Source organism: Micropterus salmoides, unplaced genomic scaffold (assembly GCF_014851395.1).
Source record: "Micropterus salmoides isolate LMB-PRFRI ecotype aquatic unplaced genomic scaffold, ASM1485139v1 Ms_hic_scaffold_20, whole genome shotgun sequence".
NCBI lineage: Eukaryota > Metazoa > Chordata > Actinopteri > Centrarchiformes > Centrarchidae > Micropterus > Micropterus salmoides.
The window spans coordinates 1,011,449-1,029,958 of NW_024041151.1; the positions used below are offsets into that span (position 1 = coordinate 1,011,449).

The 18,510-nt window shown below is 46.3% G+C and overlaps 3 protein-coding genes and 1 pseudogene across 4 annotated transcripts; 3 read left to right on the forward strand and 1 right to left on the reverse strand.

The window, feature by feature from the left end:
* Positions 1-18,510, reverse strand: part of LOC119914855 — a 92,624-nt pseudogene that overhangs the window by 65,089 nt on the left and 9,025 nt on the right.
* On the forward strand, positions 5,356-7,532 carry LOC119914875 (molybdopterin synthase sulfur carrier subunit-like). 2 transcript variants are annotated; one of them, XM_038734421.1, is made up of 4 exons: positions 5,356-5,481; positions 6,868-6,992; positions 7,111-7,251; positions 7,333-7,474. In XM_038734421.1, the coding sequence occupies exons 1-3, from the start codon at positions 5,470-5,472 to the stop codon at positions 7,235-7,237; spliced, it is 264 nt and encodes an 87-aa protein (XP_038590349.1). In that variant the 5' UTR covers positions 5,356-5,469; the 3' UTR covers positions 7,238-7,251; positions 7,333-7,474. The 2 variants fall into 2 exon arrangements, with proteins under 2 accessions (XP_038590349.1, XP_038590348.1); XM_038734420.1 differs by having other exon boundaries at positions 5,377-5,481; positions 7,415-7,532.
* Positions 7,133-9,802, forward strand: LOC119914871 (molybdopterin synthase catalytic subunit-like). The gene is made up of 5 exons (XM_038734416.1): positions 7,133-7,251; positions 7,415-7,532; positions 7,650-7,806; positions 7,901-8,024; positions 9,654-9,802. Exons 2-5 carry the CDS (start codon positions 7,415-7,417, stop codon positions 9,756-9,758), a joined length of 504 nt encoding a protein of 167 aa, XP_038590344.1. The 5' UTR covers positions 7,133-7,251; the 3' UTR covers positions 9,759-9,802.
* On the forward strand, positions 14,006-17,147 carry LOC119914874 (ceramide glucosyltransferase-like). Its single transcript, XM_038734418.1, has 2 exons — positions 14,006-14,466; positions 16,933-17,147. The coding sequence occupies exons 1-2, from the start codon at positions 14,369-14,371 to the stop codon at positions 17,126-17,128; spliced, it is 294 nt and encodes a 97-aa protein (XP_038590346.1). The 5' UTR covers positions 14,006-14,368; the 3' UTR covers positions 17,129-17,147.

Below are 18,510 nucleotides of genomic sequence, written 5' to 3' on the forward strand. Positions count from 1 at the left end.
CTCCTCCTCTCATCCAGTAGTCCAGTCCCAAACATTTCTGTGTCTGCAGACGGTCTGAAGGGGCCAAATCAGCAGAACATCAATGCAGGCCTATGCACAGCAGAGTATAGGGCAGGTAGACTGTTTAACATATTATGAATTCTCATAAATGATGACGGTATTCAATTCAATTTTATTTATATAGCTTCAAATCACAACAACAGTTATCACAGCGCTTTTCATAAAGAGCAGGTCTAGACCGAACTCTATGATGTTATTTACAGAAGCCCAACAGTTCCCACCAAGAGCAGCACTAGGAGACAGAGGCAAGGAAAAACTTCCTTTAAGAGGCAGAAACCTCGAGCAGAACCATGACTCAGGGTGGGCGAGAGAGAGAGAGAGAGAGAGAGAGGGATGTAAGGAGAGAGAGAGGGGAGGGAGGCAGCCTACACAATATCCACACAGAGGTACAGACAGTAAAGGTGATGTTGCTATAGACTAAATGAAAAATGGTACAGATATTTATAGTAATGTTAATGATTATAATAACAATAATAACAATAGGACTAGTAACAATAGTCGTTGCAGCAGAGGGTGTCGAGCAGGAACACGGGGGCAGCAGGTGACCTGCAACCACAGATCCAGACTCCACAGCTCCAGAGCCAGAAACACCTGCAGGAAGTGATAGGAGAGAGGAGAGGGACGAGAAAGCACAAGACTACCAGAAAGGGGAGAAGTTGTGTTAGTAACATGCAATAATGGGATGAGGTTGCATACAGAGGGAGAGAAAGTAGAGGAGAGAGGAGCTCAGTGCATCATGGGAAATCCCCCGGCAGTCTAGGCCTATAGCAGCATAACTAAGGGATGGTTCAGGACTCACCTGAGCCAGTCCTAACTATAAGCTTTATCAAAGAGGAAAGTCTTAAGCCTACTCTTAAATGTGGAGATGGTGTCTGCCTCCTGAACCCAAACTGGAACCTGGTTCCACAGGAGAGGAGCTTGATAGCTGAACGCTCTGGCTCCTAGTCTACTTTTGGAGACTCTAGGAACCACAAGTAACCCTGCATTCTGGGAGCGCAGTGCTCTGGTGGGGTAGTAAGGTACTATGAGCTCTTTAAGATAAGATGGTGCCTGACCATTAAGAGCTTTGTAGGTAAGAAGAATGATTTTAAATTATGTTCTGGATTTTACTGGAAGCCAATGCAAAGAAGCTAAAACAGGAGAAATGTGATCTCTTTTCCTGGTTCCTGTCAGAACACGTGCTGCAGCATTCTGGATCAGCTGAAGAGTCTTAATGGACTTTTTCGAGCAGCCTGATAATAAGGAATTGCAGTAATCCAGCCTAGAAGTAACAAATGCATGGACTAGTTTTTCTGCATCATTTTTAGACAGGATGTTCCTGATTTTCGCAATATTACGTAGGTGAAAAAAGGCGGCCCTTGAAATTTGTGAGACTTAAACGACCTGATCAAAGATAACTCCAAGATTCCTCACAGTGGTGCTGGAGGCCAAGGCGATGCCATCCAGGGAAACTATATCTTTAGATAATGCGTCACGGAGGTGCTTAGGCCCCAGAACAATAACTTCAGTTTTATCTGAGTTTAACATGAGAAAATTACAGGTCATCCAGGTTTTAACATCCTGAAGGCACATTTAAAGTTTAGCTAACTGATGAGTTTCATCTGGTTGATCGATAGATATAACTGAGTATCATCTGCATAACAATGAAAGCTTATGGAATGTTTCCTGATAATATTGCCTAAAGGAAGCATATATAAAGTGAAGAGGATTGGTCCAAGGACAGATCCTTGAGGAACTCCATGACTAACTTTGGCGTGCATGGAGGACTCATTGTTAACATGTACAAACTGAAATCGATCTGATAAATAGGACTTAAACCAGCTTAGAGCGGTTCCTTTAATGCCAATGAAATATTCCAGTCTCTGCAATAGGATCTGATAGTCAGTGGTATCAATTGCAGCACTAAGATCTAATAAAAGGACTTGTCTCTGTACTGGTAGAGACAAGTCCTTTGTCTGATGCAATAAGGAGGTTGTTAGTAATTTTCACCAGTGCTGTCTCTGTGCTATGATGAGCTCTAAATCCTGACTGAAAATCCTCAAATAAACTATTGCTCTGTAGAAAGTCACACAGCTGTTTAGCAACTGCTTTCTCCAGAACCTTAGAGAGAAATGGAAGGTTAGATATAGGTCTATAGTTGGCTAAAACATCCGGATCAAGTTTGGGCTTTTTCAGAAGAGGTTTAATTACAGCTACTTTAAAGTACTGTGGTACATAGCCTGTTGATAAAGATAGATTGATCATATCTAGTATAGAAGTGCTGACTAAGGGTAAAACATCTTTAAGCAACCTAGTCGGGATGGGGTCTAAGAGGCAGGTTGATGGTTTAGATGAAGAAATTATTGAAGTTAGTTGGTAAAGATTGAGGGAAGCAAAACAGTCTAAACATGTATCTGGTTCTACAGCTGTTTCTAAGGTTCCTGAGTTAAGAGATAAGTCGGTGCCAGTTGAGGGCAGGTCTTGGTGAATTTTGTCTCTAATAGCTAGAATTTTATCATTAAAGAAGCTCATGAAGTCGTAACTACTGAGAGCTATGGGAATACTTGGCTCAATAGAGCTGTGACTCTCTGTCAGCCTGGCTACAGTGCTGAAAAGAAACCTGGGGTTGTTCCTATTTTCCTCTATTAATGACGAGTAGTACGCTGCTCTGGCATTACGGAGGGCCTTCCTATAAGTTTTAAGACTATCTTGCCAAATTAAACGAGAATTTTCCAGTTTGGTGGAACGCCAATTCCTCTCAAGTTTCAGTATGATACCATGGAGCTAACCGTCTTTGTTTTAGTATTTTCTTTTTTAGAGGGGCTACAGAGTCGAGTGTCATTCGCAGCGAGCCTGCAGCACTATCAACAAGATGATCGATTTGGGAGGGACTGAAATTAGCATAGGAGTCCTCCGTTACTTTGTGACTTGATAATGAATTTAGAGCTGATGGAATCGCATCCTTAAATTTAGCTACAGCACTATCAGACAGACATCTTGTATAGAAATTTTTGCCCAATGGCGAGTAGTTCAGCAATACAAACTCAAAAGTTATCAAACAGTGGTCGGACAAAGAGGGATTCTGTGGGAACACCACTAAATGTTCAATTTCAATACCATACACCAAAACAAGGTCGAGGGTGTGGTTAAAACAGTGAGTCGGTTCATGAACACTCTGAGAGAAGCCAATGGAATCTAACAAAGAGATAAACGCAGTACTAAAGCTGTCATTCTCAACGTCCACATGAATATTAAAATCCCCTACAATAATAACTTTGTCCGTTTTAAGGACTAAAGTTGACAAAAACTCTGCAAATTCAGATAAGAAATACCACTAAAGGAGGCAGAGGAGTAACTGAACATCTGACACACCGAGCAGGAGAAAGTGGGAGAGAGAGAGGGAGAAGCCATCTCTAGCTGCTAAGCTAAAGTACTGTAGTGTCAGGTACCAAAACTTTGGAAAACAGCTATGAGACTGAACAGCAGTCACTAAAAGATGGAAAGAACTGTGAGTGCTTAGGCAAAATTACTGTAAGAATAAGTGTTTGGCGAACAGTTGGCCGCTGTAATCAAACAAATGTAACTGTTATTTACCGAGAGCAGCACAACACGGTACCAACACACAAGCACCGGAAACGGAAATGAGTCGACACGCTTACTGCAGTATGTAAGCAATCGTAACCTGTATCACCTGTCTCTCTCTGTCTCTCTCTGTCTCTCTCTGTCTCTCTCTGTCTCCACAGAGCCTTTCTGATCAGCTGAGCAGCAGCAGAGAGGAAAACCTGCAGACTGAACTTTGAGTTACCTGAACACATTTCATCATGGAAGTACTGCTGAGTATATTTACAACACCAAGAAGAAGATGGAGCAAAAACCTGCCTCCTGATCTTTCTGAATTAATGAACAAACCTATAAGACTTTCATCTTCATTCATCAGAGAATTTGACAACAGTGAACTCAGGAGGAGACAGATTGTAGGAGAGTTTAAGAAGATCGCTGCTGAAGTAAGAAAGATTCAGATGAAGACAGATGCAGTCAGAACAACAGGAGCTGCTGCTGGAGGAATTGGACTTGGAGTCGGAGTCCTTGCAGCTCCGTTTACTGGCGGGTTGAGCGTGTTAATAGCAGCAGGAGCAGCAGCAGGAACAGTATTAGGAGGAATTTATGTTGTTGGTGCAAACATAATAAAAACACAGGAAGAGAACAGAAGTGCAGAGGAAGTAAAAAAGCTGGGGAAAGAATTCCTGGAGATTGCTGCCCCGCTGAAGAAAGACCTGGTTGAAATAAAGACAACGTGTGAACGGCTGGAGGAAGAATCAGTTAAATATCTAGCTGAGAACACTCTGTCACACATGGAGAAGTTTAAAAAGATCCTCAGACGAGTGGCTCAACTGAAAAGTGAGAGTCGGAAAGCTTTGACTGAAGCTGTAACAGGGAAAGGGGAGATAGATGAACTGGTTAACGTCTTCAGACTCACTGCGACCCCTGAAGAGGACAGAAAGTTAACAGCCTCCATCCTCCAGTCAGCTGATCAGTGTCAAAAGATGAAGAATGAACTGTCAGCGTTTCCAGGACAGTAAAGCTGCAGCGTGAAGAAAAACATCCAGACTCATGTCCAACATCTCCAAAGCCTGATCTGTGAGCTCAGCCTCTAAATGTAAAGGCTGCTGAGCTGAACTCCCTCCTCGGTGTTTAATGTGGATCTGCTGACTTCCTGTCCTGCAGGAACACGATCAGTAGAACTCACTTTACTGAGTGGATATATCTGGAAGTTCCCATCTCCCACAGAAAACTCTGCTCCTGAACTGAACACTGTGGAATTTAAATGAAATGAAGGTCAGAGCCCCTCCAGCAGTCTGAGGACATGAAGCTGTTACTGTGATGTAGAGACAGAGCTCAGGTAAAACCTTATGAAAGATAAACTCTGAAACTCTGGATCCAGTCCAGGTTGACAACATCCAGCTGAACCGATGCCATGGTTACCGTCTTGTCAGGACCCGCCCTACTCTGCTTCTGATTGGCTTTCAGATTGTTTATAATAGGCAGCTTTTTTTGTTTTGGACATTGCACATTTGTTTTTTCTATAAATAAACTGCATCACATGTTTTCTTACTGTGCACAGAAACATTTGTCAAAGTCTTTCATTTTAAACTAATTATGCATGAAGAGACATCGAGCTGTCCGCAGCGTCACCAGGTGACTCCTGCCAACAGACCTCGTGCTGCACACTTCATGCAGCAGGGGGCGGTGTGCACCTTTAAGAGCCATTATTGTAATCTGCCAGTGAACCAAAAGAAGAAGGAGTGGTGACGTCCTGACTCCAGCAGCCAATAGCAGCGGGGCAGGAAGTGACGCTCAGCTGGTGAACAGCTTTTTGGGGCAAAGCTTCAGTAAAGTTTCCTCAGATGTGCAGAACCTGCCGCCTTCTTCATGACTGCGCAGGTGAGTTTCACGAGGCCTCAGCAGAGACACAGCTGTTCTCCGGACGGCCGCGTGCTGCGGGCTTTCCTGCCAAACCACGTCGCCACCAGACTCCGTTCACATTTCCGCTTAATTTAACTCCGCTTTGCGAGCGGGACACAGCGTCCAGCGGGTGCAGATGCAGGTTTAAAACGCGGGTATCGAACAGTAACGTGACGCCGAAGTGAAGCCAGGGATAAGTTTTATAATGCGGAATCATTTTCTACCTGTTGTTTAGAAAAGTCTGCTGGTGAGGTGGGAGATATTTAAATAAGAGGACTTTCAAATGGACACTGGCGGTAGCTGATAGCTGTCTGTCATGGCCGAGCAGTGTGACAGTGTAACTGGTGGCTGAATTAACTGGTGACAGACAGTCCCGGGTCTGTGGACCGGGTCTGTGAGTGTGGACCGGGTCAGTACCGGGCATAAAGAACACTGACACCAGTCAGACATCATGAACCTTCCTTGATGTTCAGTGTTTAAACGGTCACCTCCATGATGAGTCCAGAGTCCTCTGAACTACCGAGCAGACTGGAGGGGTCCCTGTGAATCCATGAAGACGCATTATAAACACGCAGTGTTTCCTGCTTGGCAGGTCAGGGATCCTGAAGCCACACCTGGGACTGTCACCAGGTAATTTAGCCACACGGGGAAGATCCAGATCAAGTCGGACGTTACAGACTCGGTGTTTCACCTGAGTAACCATCGGCTGTCTGAGGTCAGGAAGGGTCACCGCCGCGACTTCACTCAGCTTTTATTTCAAAATTAAATGGTCTAACCTATCAGGGAGCCTCCACCGGCTCCTCACAGGAAGTTCCTCCTGACAGACCATCTGAACCTGAGGTCAGGTCCTCGACTTTGCCCCCCGTGGTTTTGATTTCACCTTTATTTAACCAGCAGACTGACTGAGAACAGATTCTGAGTTGCAAACTTCTGGTTACACATAATAATTTTAGGTACAGGTGTGAAGAAGATCCGCAGGTGAAAGTCGTCATCATGAGTGATGTATTAATGTGGAGAGAATCAGCCAATCAGAGGCTTCTAGAGCCATGACATCACTCTCTGGACCTCTTTATTAAACGTCTGACCGACGGAGTTCACATAAAGCAGAGTCATGTGACCTCAGCTGCCTCCTCATTGGTCACATCTGTCACAGCCGGGGCCCGGGGCCCGGGGTCCTCATAAACCAGCAGCTGCTTTACTGATACGTTATTGTTATAAACAAAGTTTTATTTATAATGTTTAATGACCCTTCAGAGTTCCCGTCTGTTCATCATCAGGACGCCATGTGACCACGCTGATCGACCCTTAATTTCTCATCTTGATCAAATGAACTAATGACGTGTGACGGCGGTGTGTCTCCTCCAGGTGAGTGTGTTGTACTTCGCTAAGAGCGTGGAGCTGACCGGCCTGAAGGAGGAGGACATCGCCGCCGTGCCGACGCCAATCAGCGGCCTCGACCTGTGGAGGCTGTTGCTACAGCGACACCCCAGGTACTGCGACGCTGTGTCTCAATGACATCATAACAACTTGATTTAAATGAAAGTGGCGTTTGGCGGCTGCAGGGCGGAGACAGGATGAGACGTCAACACCCCGTGTCTCTGTGTTCAGACTCTCTCTCCTGCAGGGTCAGGTGGTGCTGGCCGTGCGTCAGCAGTACGTTGCCATCGGCAACCAGGTGGTGACCCTGAGAGACGGGGACGAGGTGGCCGTGGTGCCGCCGCTCAGCGGGGGGTAACCGGCTGTCAGACGGTAAGCTGCTTGTGCTTCCTGCTGGACAGAAACTGATCAGGTCGTTACGTCTGTGATGGCGCTTCCTGTCCCCGTTTAAAGAACCGCCTGCTGATTCATTCTGAGGCTGCGGACAACCAATCAGAGCGCTGCTGAGCTCACCTGGACACTCTCATGTTCTCAGATGGCCGAGTCGGCGGAGCGGAGAGACGTCTTCAAGCTGAGCCGTGATGGGCTGTCTGTACAGGAAGTGGTGGACGCCGTCAGCAGCCCGTCCTGCGGCGCCATTTCAGTTTTCATAGGTTCATATTTTATATTTCAGTGTTTCCGCAGAGCTTTTATTTTGAAATGTGGCGAACCTGCTTCTGTAAGTATTTAATGTTTGAAATAATTTCATGAACGCGCGTGTCTGCGTGCAGGTACGACCCGCGAGGACCAGGTGGACGGCAGGAAGGTGGTCGGTCTGGAGTACGAGGCGTACGAGCTCATGGCCCAATCTGAGTTCACCAAGCTGTGTGCTGACATCAGAGCGCGCTGGCCAACCGTGACGCACATCTGCGTCCACCACCGGCTCGGGTGAGACGGCTCCCTGACAGAACTTCCTCCACGCACTGTCAGTATCAGCTGAGGGGGGAGGAGCTCAGACTCACCTGTGACCTTCCTCCCTCAGGTGGGTGGAGGTGGGCCAGGCCAGCGTCGCCATGGCGATCTCGTCTCCTCATCGCCAAGATGGCCAGCAGGCGATCCAGCACTGCATCAACCAGCTGAAGGCCAACATCCCCATCTGGAAGAAGGTAACGCGTCCGAGCCTGCGTCCTGATGGCGTCCTGATGGCGTTCAGGCAGGCTCCTTAGCCAAACTAAACTGGGTCGCCTCTGTGAGCAGATCTGATGAGTCACGACAGCATTAACCCGTTAATAATGCCTGAACCTGACAGCCAATCAGAGGCAGAGTAGGGCGGGGCTTTAGTTCAAGTCTTCTTCACTGCTAAAGGAAAGCGAGCCCGATGTTCGTTTAGAGACCAGATGTGAAGCAGCGTAACGTCACCGGGACCGTTTGCACAGCGGACGCATTTGTTCAGATACACGGTGTTAAAAAAGGCTCTGAGTTTATCTAACTGAAGCTAAAATGACCCTGAAACGTGCAGCCGGTCAGTAACTTTCAGCTGGTTGACACGTTTCCGTTCTCTCCCTGTGAACTCAGCGTGGGAAAGAAGTTGACCTGCAGGAGAGCAGATTCTGGTAGAGGTCACCTGCTGCCTAAACGTAGCGTTTCCTTTTACACAAATAAGATCATTTGCACCGTAAGTGTTGGTAGAAAATTCAGCAGAATGCAGGAAATAAAGAGTTTAATGCTCAAACTGATGTGCAGAGGTGGAAAGGAGCGAATTACAAGTACTTTTTAAAGTCGTTTGTATAATCTGTAATTTTACTTACGGCGAGCGGCGTCCACGGCCAGAGGAGGGGACGACACATTTATTTAGCGTTGTGGTTTGCATCTGAAGCAACACGTTTTACATCCAATCAAAGTTCTGATGTTAACAAATAAATCAGACGATGAAAAAACTATTTATTGAACTTCCCAAAGTTCTGGTCTTGAAATGAAATCCAGAGTCCCCAATGTCCGAGTCCGAGACCAGACCGTCTAAAAGGGTCTAAGACCGGTCTGGAGTCCTCAACACTAACAGATGTGATGTCGTAAATTTAAAATGAGCTGCTTTTTACTTTGAGTGGAAAGAAAAAGGTGCCAGGTTACAATCTGGATGGTCTGCCTGCCTGATACTCATTAAATTATTGTAAGAAAAATGCTCTACATGGTGGTTAGTCTCTGATTGGTAACCTTTCATGCAGAACAACAGGGTCAACGTTTAAAAAGTTTGTGATTGAGTCACTTTGTGTTGTAAAGTGGTGAAGACACGAGGGCTCAGATTATGGTGGGACACTTCCTGCATTCTGTAGACATTTTTTGGACGATGCACTTTTGTTTCTTCTAGATTTCAGTTGCAGTTTCTTATTGTTTCATTTGTTATTTAGCATTTCCTGTTGCTGTTCTGAACATTTTTAACAAAAGCTTTCAGAAAGTGATGGAGACATCCTGACCTGTTTTTACTTGTACTTTAGTAAAAGTTCATCAGTATAACAGTACTTTTACTAAAGTACAATATTTTAGTACTCTTTCCACCTCAGCTAATATGTATCTGCATCGATATGTCACACCTGATGTCCTCACCTTCCAGCACAAAGCGGCGCCCGACATGTCGCGGTCTTTCTCTCGTTGCAGCAGACAAACGCAGGTTATCTGTACATGTAAGCGTCAGACAGACCCCTCCGTCTGCTCCTCACCTTTTCACCCCTGACCTGTCTGCGTGCCTGGAAGTGTCTATCACGATGTTTGATTATTGATGGTGTGATTCTGATCCACAGGAAGTCTATGACTCGCAGGACTCGAGCTGGAAGGAGAACGCAGAGTGTTCGTGGTCCAGCGGCAGGAAACTCTACCCGGACAAGTTGTCCACAGAGAGCAGTTGAGTGGAACTGAACACTGTTAATAAAGTTATTCTCTTTTGAACGTGTGACGAGCTTCCTGTTTCTCATAGGTTAGAGGTTAAATCTGTTGATTCTGTCGGTTAACGTTCATGTCGGTCGTGACTTTTTGGTCCAGAGTGAGACCTCCTCACCGTCGGCTGCTGCAGAGGTCCACAGCAGCAGCAACATGTCATGGATCAGGATTACTTTTCCCAGTAACCAGTAGTGTAACGTACTACTTTTCTATAACAGTCATAATCAGTGTAACGCTGCGGTACTGAACGCACCGTCCTGGACTTGAATGTGTGAATGTCAGCAGCACCAGAGTCTGTTGTCCATGTCCACTGAGAGCCAAACACTAAATGAAGAATGGAGAACGACAGAGCGAGGCGTTCTTTCCACAGCTGTAAGCAGCTGATACCATTATTGTGTCACAGTCTAAGATGCAAAGAATATTATAATCCATTGTAAAGTCTGTGCGACCAGCAAAAAGCTTTCAACTGCGAACATTTCTACATCTGATTTATTGAATCTGCTGAAGCAGCACAGCAACGTGAAACTTGGAGAAAGAAACTCCAGCAGCTGCTGTCACTGATGCTCCGACTCATCGGGAGAGAGTTGCGTAATAGTAACGTTTTAGTGTATGGGATAATTATCAAATTATCTCTCTCTCTCATGAACACGCTGCACAAACCTGTCCAAAGTTTGAACATAGCTGGGTTGTCGAAATAGGAGACTCCTCCCTCTGCCCCGTCGCTCGCCACAGTTACGGTGTCATTCTGTGGGGAAACGCTGGAAAGTAATGTAGTAACGTAACGAGTAACCTAAGAAGTTACTTTAACTAAAGTTATTACTTTTTTAAGAAGTAGCTTATTACAATTTCTGGGTAACTAAGACGCACGGATCTTTCTCTCTACGCAGACGACTCTGCCCTGGTGTTTTCCCATGAGGGTAAGAAAGTTATTGAGTCATTTAAGGGATGAGTTGAAGACATTAGCACTGTTTGGTTTGAAAATGAAGCTAGAGAACTCAGTATGACCTAGATAGTTCCCTGAGTGGAGACTGTGGAGGAATTATTGTGAGCCAAGTTCAGGAGTGATGAAGACTGAACACAGCGTGGTTCATTGAGCCAGCATACAGCATGTGAACACATCGAACACCAAATCTGAAGGACAAGATCTGTCTCGTACCTGTAGGTTTCTCTCTTAGCTGATCTTTAGCTGGCGTTAACGTAGAACAACTGATCTATCTGATGTTTACTCTCCAACGCTACGTCATAGTGGAATCTACCCATGAGCTGTACTCTAATCTGTGGAGCCAGTGAGTTCTTCTTTCTTGTAAGATTCCCAGAGAACACAGATATGTGCTGTATCTACCTGATCAGACTACCTGTTGTCTCCCTAACAACAGATGCATGAGAGAAATAACCAGAGCGGGAATGTCGGTGAACACTCGTGGGGTCAGCTAATGACTCCAAGCTTGACCTGTTTTACCTGTTCCTGTTACGTCCCCCTAAGAAATATCTCCAGCAGAGACAATATGGGTCAAAGGGTTTCTCAGAAGTCAGAGAATTAAATTTCTGGCTCGTAAGGCTAATTTTCTAAATAAAGATGTTAGTAACAGCCTCACTTTGTCCGAGGTGCATCGGAGATGACTTTCGCTGACTTGATGCTGCGGGGCGGCTATGAAAACGCCTCTGTTAATCGGACACGCTCTGCTTCGTGTGTGGAATTTGGATCAATGTCTGAACTCGCAGCAGAAGCGAGTTCCAACTTTGTGCAGCTGCAGAAAAGAAACTGCGTCGCCGTCCCAGAAAACTGTAGCCGGCTTGCTCCCACGAGGTTTTAACGTCGCGACAGGGTGACTCACCTTCAGATGCAGCAAAATAAACCAGTCGGGTTGATCTTTAACCTGAACAGCAGGACTCGCGTCGGCTCTTCTGAACTCAGGGAATTAAAACGGTTGAAAACAGGGTGAAACAGCTGAAAGTGAGACTGAGTCGAGGTGTTTTAGAGATTATTTTAAGCTCGTTGGGAACCCTCATGTCTCTCAGAGGCCACAGGGCCACTGACAGGCTACCTGTAGATTTAACTTGGGATGGTGATCGAGCATGTGGTGGTTCTTTAATACTAATTAGAGGGAGTGTCTTTAACATGTGTGGCTCCTGGTGAGGGGGCCCCAGGTGTACATGCATGTATTTGTGCTGTGTTTATCTGTATATTAGAAGATGATTGTACACAGCGCCCCTTCAGTCATCTCTATCAGACTACAGCGAGGACCTCAGTGGAGATCAGGCTTTAGCTCTGCTGTGTGAACCTCCACAGTTCTGACGAAGGTATTTTGTCTGTGAGGTGAGAGTTGTATTTGCATTTATTCATATTACTGTCTAATAAATTATAAAACCCAGAATTTGAATACATGCAAAAGGATCTGTCTGCACGTGAGGATCAGGTTCTGTTGTTTTACCAGTTAAAACTTCACAATTTATACAGTCCAACTTGAATTTTCAAAGCACTGCTCCAAGACATGCAAACAAATTCTTTTTTATGAACAGATTTTATCGCCATTCTGAGAATCTTCACACACGTCTTTGATATTATTTGCAGTTCCAATAATAACCCATCCACCACTGACTATAAATATACATGACAGTTATAAAATATACATATTGTACATATACGCATACACACACACGTTTATCTATACATTACTACATATACCAACACATGCATGAAATAAAATGATAATAGTATAAACTGAAGAGGAAAGTGTGACGTGTCATTAGAATTCATAACAAGCTGTTATGAGGTTTCCTGTTTTCTGCTGAACTAGAAAGTTTAGTTTCAAATTCTGTGCAAAATGAAATAAACCGGCAGAACTCACAACCGAAGAGACAATGAGGAGGCTGGAAAACCAGAAACTAGAAAGAGAAGTGATCGTTTCAGCGTGACCGAAACACAATGTTCTCTCTGCCAGCAGTCACATTAAAGGTCAGACACACGGCGGCGTCCTCTTCCTGTTTCAGCAACGCACAGAACACTACTTCCTGTCATGGGTCCAGTGAGCTGGGAGGATGAAACCGCAAGCTTCACATACTTCACTGATGCTTCACAGGAAATTGGATTTGTTTCAGTGACCACATCCGGTCCTCCACACAGGAAACAGCCATCTAAAGCCTAATAAACTACACCCTGTAATAATAATAATAATAATGCTAAATAGGCTTAAATACATAAAATAAAAAGAGGGCTTCAAGAGTTATTGAACCACAATTTCATACCAGTCTTTAAATACAACAATACAACACAACGTTGCCTCAGAGGCGTGAAGTGTGAAACACGTGGAAGAGAATGATCACATCAAAAAGGGATGAATCCACATCAATAATGAACGACGTACTGATCTCTGACCAGTCTGTCATTGATGATATCTTGGACACATTGCAGCTCTGTCTCAGTCCGTCTCGAGGAGGGCCAGAGAATCCACCTGAGAACACCAGATCTAATCTGTTCTGAAGGAAGGAAATGAAGATGTGTGAAAATCCTTCCAATGCCACTTACAGCTGTGTTTCTGATGCCACAGGCAGGCTGCGTATCGCCAATATGAGCGTTATGTGTTGACGCTTTTGTGTAACCAGTCAGGGCCGAGATATCAGGCTGAAACTGAGACCCAGGTTTATTGAAACCGCCCTCAGGCCCTGATCTGAAGTGTTTTCCTCACCTGTCAGTCGCAGTAATCTTTCCTCTAGTGAAACTCTGATTATACCTCTGACTCACCTGTGTGGGCGGGGCTTAGCAGGTGATTTCCTGAACAAAATGTTTTGTCCTGCAGCTCTGGGAGATATTTACTTTGTTCATTTAATTATCTGGATGTGTTAAAAACCAACACATAGGAAATACATAATAAAATACAATAAAGTGCATCTGATAAAACTGGACAATAAATAATTATAACAATTTATAAGTAATCATAAAGTAGCCCAACGCTAAGCTTTATCCCCGAGCCTCGAAGTAACAAATATTAAAGAAAGTTTCTCAGCTTTTATGCAGAATGTTTCTTATTTTTGTCATATTTATATATTGTCCTAGAGAAACCTTCTGTTCAACCCTCTGCAGGGGAGAAGACTTATTAAAGCTGACCCCCCTTTCTTTCCCTCTCACTGTTCTTTTACACACTTTAATGTTCACACGTTTCTGTTTTGAAACATCTGTAACCTGCGATGGAGCTCGGCTCGCTCGAGCTTTTATTTTGAATTTGCCCGGAAGTGCTGTGCCCGCGGTACCCAGCGTCCCGTGCTCAGCGTCCCCCTCCCCGGTTGGTCAGCTGACCGTCGGTCGGTCTGGTGACTGTCGAACTCCTGGAGCTCGCACTGTCACCTGGATACCAGCAGGCCGAGGCCGGTCTCTGTGTCCCCGTCACTGGAGCTCCTGACCCGCACTGGTTCCTGCCGTCTCCTCGCTGCCTCTTCTGGAGGCCCCGACAAGCCGAGCTCGTCGCGCCCACAGTCGGACTCTAACCCTCCGCTCCTCCGGTTGGTCCCAGTCCGAGGCCGGTGAGCTGGTCGACTCTCTCCCGAGCCCCCTGTGACCCCCTGCCGGCCCCCGCGGCCCGCCATGGCCCTGCTGGAGCTCGCCCTGCAGGGCCTCGCCGTGTTCGGCTTCATCCTGTTCTTCGTCCTGTGGCTGATGCACCTCATGTCCATCATCTATGTGTGAGTCCGGCTAGGCTAACACTAGCCCAGCGATGCTTCCGTTTCCTGTTTATTTCTGTGTTTTATTTCTCTCGAGATGAAGCATTTAAATGAAAATAAGTTTGGCTTCTCGGCGGGTTTGTGGCCGTGTGACAGCCGAGCGACGCTCCGTGTCGCGGCGGCGAGCTGTTGGGCGTGTTCCTGGGCAACCGCTAGCCGGTTAGCTCCAACACTTCCCTCCGCTCACCGGGGCTCCGCCGGGCTGCTGGGATCAGTTCAGTCATAACTAAGTCATTTTAAGATGATCCACATGTGACAGTTCATAAAGAAGCTGAAATTAGTCTTATTCCTTCGCACAGATCTTTATCACAAGGTCTAACGTTAACTCTCTCACGTCACGGCTGGTTAGCGGAATGAATTTCCTGTTTCCTGTTGACGCCGCATTACATTTTAAAAACAGCCGATTTAACCATATTTATGGTCAGCGCTCGTTGTTATGGCCTGATCAAACATAGCAAAGTAGGTTTATGTAGTAATACGAGTCGCTCTTCAATTCGGCTTTGATACAGTTCACCTAGTTTCACAGGATCCACTAACGTTCAAGTTTGTTTTGAAACGTTTCCTAATGATGCCGAATTACATTTGATAACCTGTCGGTTTAACAGTGTTTACGGTCTGCGGACGTTTGCGTGGTATAAAATAGCAAAAGTGCTTTTTGAAGTATTATAAATTGCTCTTCAGTTCGCGTAGTGGCACTATTTCAAGGGTTTTTAAAGAAAGTGTTTGTAGTTGACGCCGAATTACGTTTCAAAACCTTTCTATTTAACAATATTTATGATCAGCGGTTGTTGTTATCGCGGGGTATAAAATAGCAAAAGTGCTTTTTGAAGTAATATAAGTCTCTCTTATATTCGGCATTAATTTAATTCACGTAGTATCACTGGATCCACTAAAGTTCAAGGTTTTTAAAGACAGCAGGGTTTAACTTAGTCCACCGGACCAACTTTAACGTTTCACATTAACAAACTAATACATATTAAACTGTGGAAGGAATAAATGGATAATAATTATAAATACATGAACTTTAGTAATTTGGTCAAATGATGTCATGGATGGAGTCACTTGCTCTGTATTGAGTAACAGTTATTTCCCTTCATAATCAAGGCATCTTAAAAGTGACGTGTTTTGTGAAGGTGGTTGGAGGAATGCTGGTGGTTATGGGGCAACATGGGTTTCCAAACATCTCTTTCTTCATTAGTAGGTGTGACCGATTAAAGGAATTTGAAACCGTTTTTCAAATCAGATTTCAACACACATTTTAAGAAATTTAATTAGACCAAACGCAGCGTGGGAAGGCGTTGGCGTGAATGTGAGCAGGGACTTATGGATAATGACTTATGGATAATGACTTATGGATAATGACTTATGGATAATGACTTATGGATAATGACTTATTGCTTTGGGATCTTTGAATACCAGCAACCATGACCTGGGAATTCTTTGAAAAATCCAGGAAGCTGATTGAACTTTTGGAGTCACAGTAATCAGAATGCAGCATCTTCCTGTCGGCACGTTAATTAATTTATTTCCACAAATGCACAACGTTTCCAGGACTTTCCAGGTTTAAAACACCCATTATGTAATCCCCTGGGAGACTTAAAAGGATTATAGGATTTTAAAAGTATCCAGGACTTTTAAAGACCTTCCAGATCTTTCTTAAGACCTACTCTCTCTGTTCCAGGGGTGCAGATTTTATGTTATTCCTTTGAACATTATTAGTCCGACTGCAGCCTCATCTGCCATTCATTTAATTAACAGAGAACAGAATGAGGCTTTGAGCTGAAAATGTGAAGCGCCTGTAAACCACGTGACGGTCATCTGGTCAGCACTCCACACAGACCAGCTACAGCAACCCCAAAGGGTCAAACCTCAAACCCAATATCCAGCTGTGAGCAGGTGGAGAAAGGGCAGCTCAGCGCTGTGCTGTGTCATCAGTAATGTGACAGATCAGGTGGCACACAGCTATTTGGATTTGCAGCAAAAAAATCAGTAAATTTAGTGAATCTGGATTTTATGTTTTCTAATAATTTTTATAGACTGAAAACCTGTAGAGCTGCAGAGTTGTGCTGTTTTCCAACAGTTTGGATTTGCAGCAAATAAAGTCTTCATAGTTAGACAGATATCGTGATGTGTCATTCCAGGATTGTCTAGCGGTACATTAATTATCGCAGAATTGCTGTATCGTGCGATTCCCACCGCTACAGTAATTAATAAATCTAATCTATACTATTAACTGAACATTATACCTTTTATTTAAAGTCATAATATTATACTACTCATTTATATTAGTTCCTGTTCACAACGTGGCAAAATAAAACTGTATTTCTTCATTATTTAACTTTGTTCGAGTTGAGAAGTTTCAGAATGACATGAAAATGAAAAGACCGTTACTGATGTGATGGTTTCTGACCGCTCTGTCTGCTTCAGGCGTCTCCACCTCCACAAGAAAAGGTCAGAGGTCAAACAGCCGTTTGTGCAGCTGGCAGGAGTCTCTCTGCTGAAGCCTCTGAAGGGCGTCGACCCCAACCTGATCTCCAACCTGGAGACATTTTTTACACTGGATTACCCCAAGGTGACGCTAACTGCCCCCCATGCACCCGATAAGCCCTCACTACCATCTTAACCCAGACTCCTACCACGGACTGCCCCGCCCCTACCACGGACTGCCCCGCCCCCTACCACTGACTGCCCCGCCCCCTACCACTGACTCCTACCACTGACTCCTACCACTGACTGCCCCGCCCCTACCACGGACTCCTACCACTGACTGCCCCGCCCCCTACCACTGACTGCCCCGCCCCCTACCACTGACTGCCCCGCCCCTACCACGGACTGCCCCGCCCCTACCACTGACTGCCCCGCCCCTACCACTGACTGCCCCGCCCCCTACCACTGACTCCTACCACTGACTCCTACCACTGACTCCTACCACTGACTGCCCCGCCCCCTACCACGGACTGCCCCGCCCCCTACCACGGACTGCCCCGCCCCCTACCACGGACTGCCCCGCCCCCTACCACTGACTCCTACCACCGACTCCTACCACTGACTGCCCCGCCCCCTACCACTGACTCCTACCACTGACTCCTACCACCTGACTCCTACCACTGACTCCTACCACTGACTCCTACCACTGACTGCCCCGCCCCCTACCACTGACTCCTACCACTGACTCCTACCACTGACTCCTACCACCGACTCCTACCACTGACTGCCCCGCCCCTACCACTGACTCCTACCACTGACTCCTACCACCTGACTCCTACCACCTGACTCCTACCACTGACTCCTACCACTGACTGCCCGCCCCCTACCACTGACTGCCCCGCCCCCTACCACTGACTCCTACCACTGACTCCTACCACTGACTGCCCCGCCCCCTACCACTGACTGCCCCGCCCCCTACCACTGACTCCTACCACTGACTCCTACCACCTGACTCCTACCACTGACTCCTACCACTGACTCCTACCACGGACTGCCCCGCCCCCTACCACTGACTGCCCCGCCCCTACCACCTGACTCCTACCACTGACTCCTACCACTGACTGCCCCGCCCCCTACCACTGACTGCCCCGCCCCCTACCACCTGACTCCTACCACTGACTCCTACCACTGACTCCTACCACTGACTGCCCCGCCCCCTACCACTGACTGCCCCGCCCCCTACCACTGACTCCTACCACTGACTCCTACCACTGACTGCCCCGCCCCCTACCACTGACTGCCCCGCCCCCTACCACTGACTCCTACCACTGACTCCTACCACCTGACTCCTACCACTGACTCCTACCACTGACTGCCCCGCCCCTACCACTGACTGCCCCGCCCCCTACCACTGACTCCTACCACTGACTCCTACCACTGACTCCTGTGTCTCTGCTCTGTGGCTACCACCCAGTTGCCCCAGCTACCATCTGGTTGCCCTAAGCTACTGTTTAACTACCCCTGACTACAGTAGAACCAAACCTGCCCCGTTCCAGGGGTTTGTACAGTAATTTGAAC

Bases quoted from the DNA above. Each gene is read 5' to 3' on its own strand.
- LOC119914871 (XM_038734416.1), top strand. From the start codon at position 7,415: ATGGCCGAGTCGGCGGAGCGGAGAGACGTCTTCAAGCTGAGCCGTGAT. The intron at 7,533-7,649 runs GTTCATATTTTA...GTCTGCGTGCAG, and splicing joins CGCCATTTCAGTTTTCATAG to GTACGACCCGCGAGGACCAG. The intron at 7,807-7,900 runs GTGAGACGGCTC...TTCCTCCCTCAG, and splicing joins TGCGTCCACCACCGGCTCGG to GTGGGTGGAGGTGGGCCAGG.
- LOC119914875 (XM_038734421.1), top strand. The intron at 6,993-7,110 runs GTACTGCGACGC...CTCTGTGTTCAG, and splicing joins TTGCTACAGCGACACCCCAG to ACTCTCTCTCCTGCAGGGTC.
- LOC119914874 (XM_038734418.1), top strand. From the start codon at position 14,369: ATGGCCCTGCTGGAGCTCGCCCTGCAGGGCCTCGCCGTGTTCGGCTTC. The intron at 14,467-16,932 runs GTGAGTCCGGCT...TGTCTGCTTCAG, and splicing joins CTCATGTCCATCATCTATGT to GCGTCTCCACCTCCACAAGA.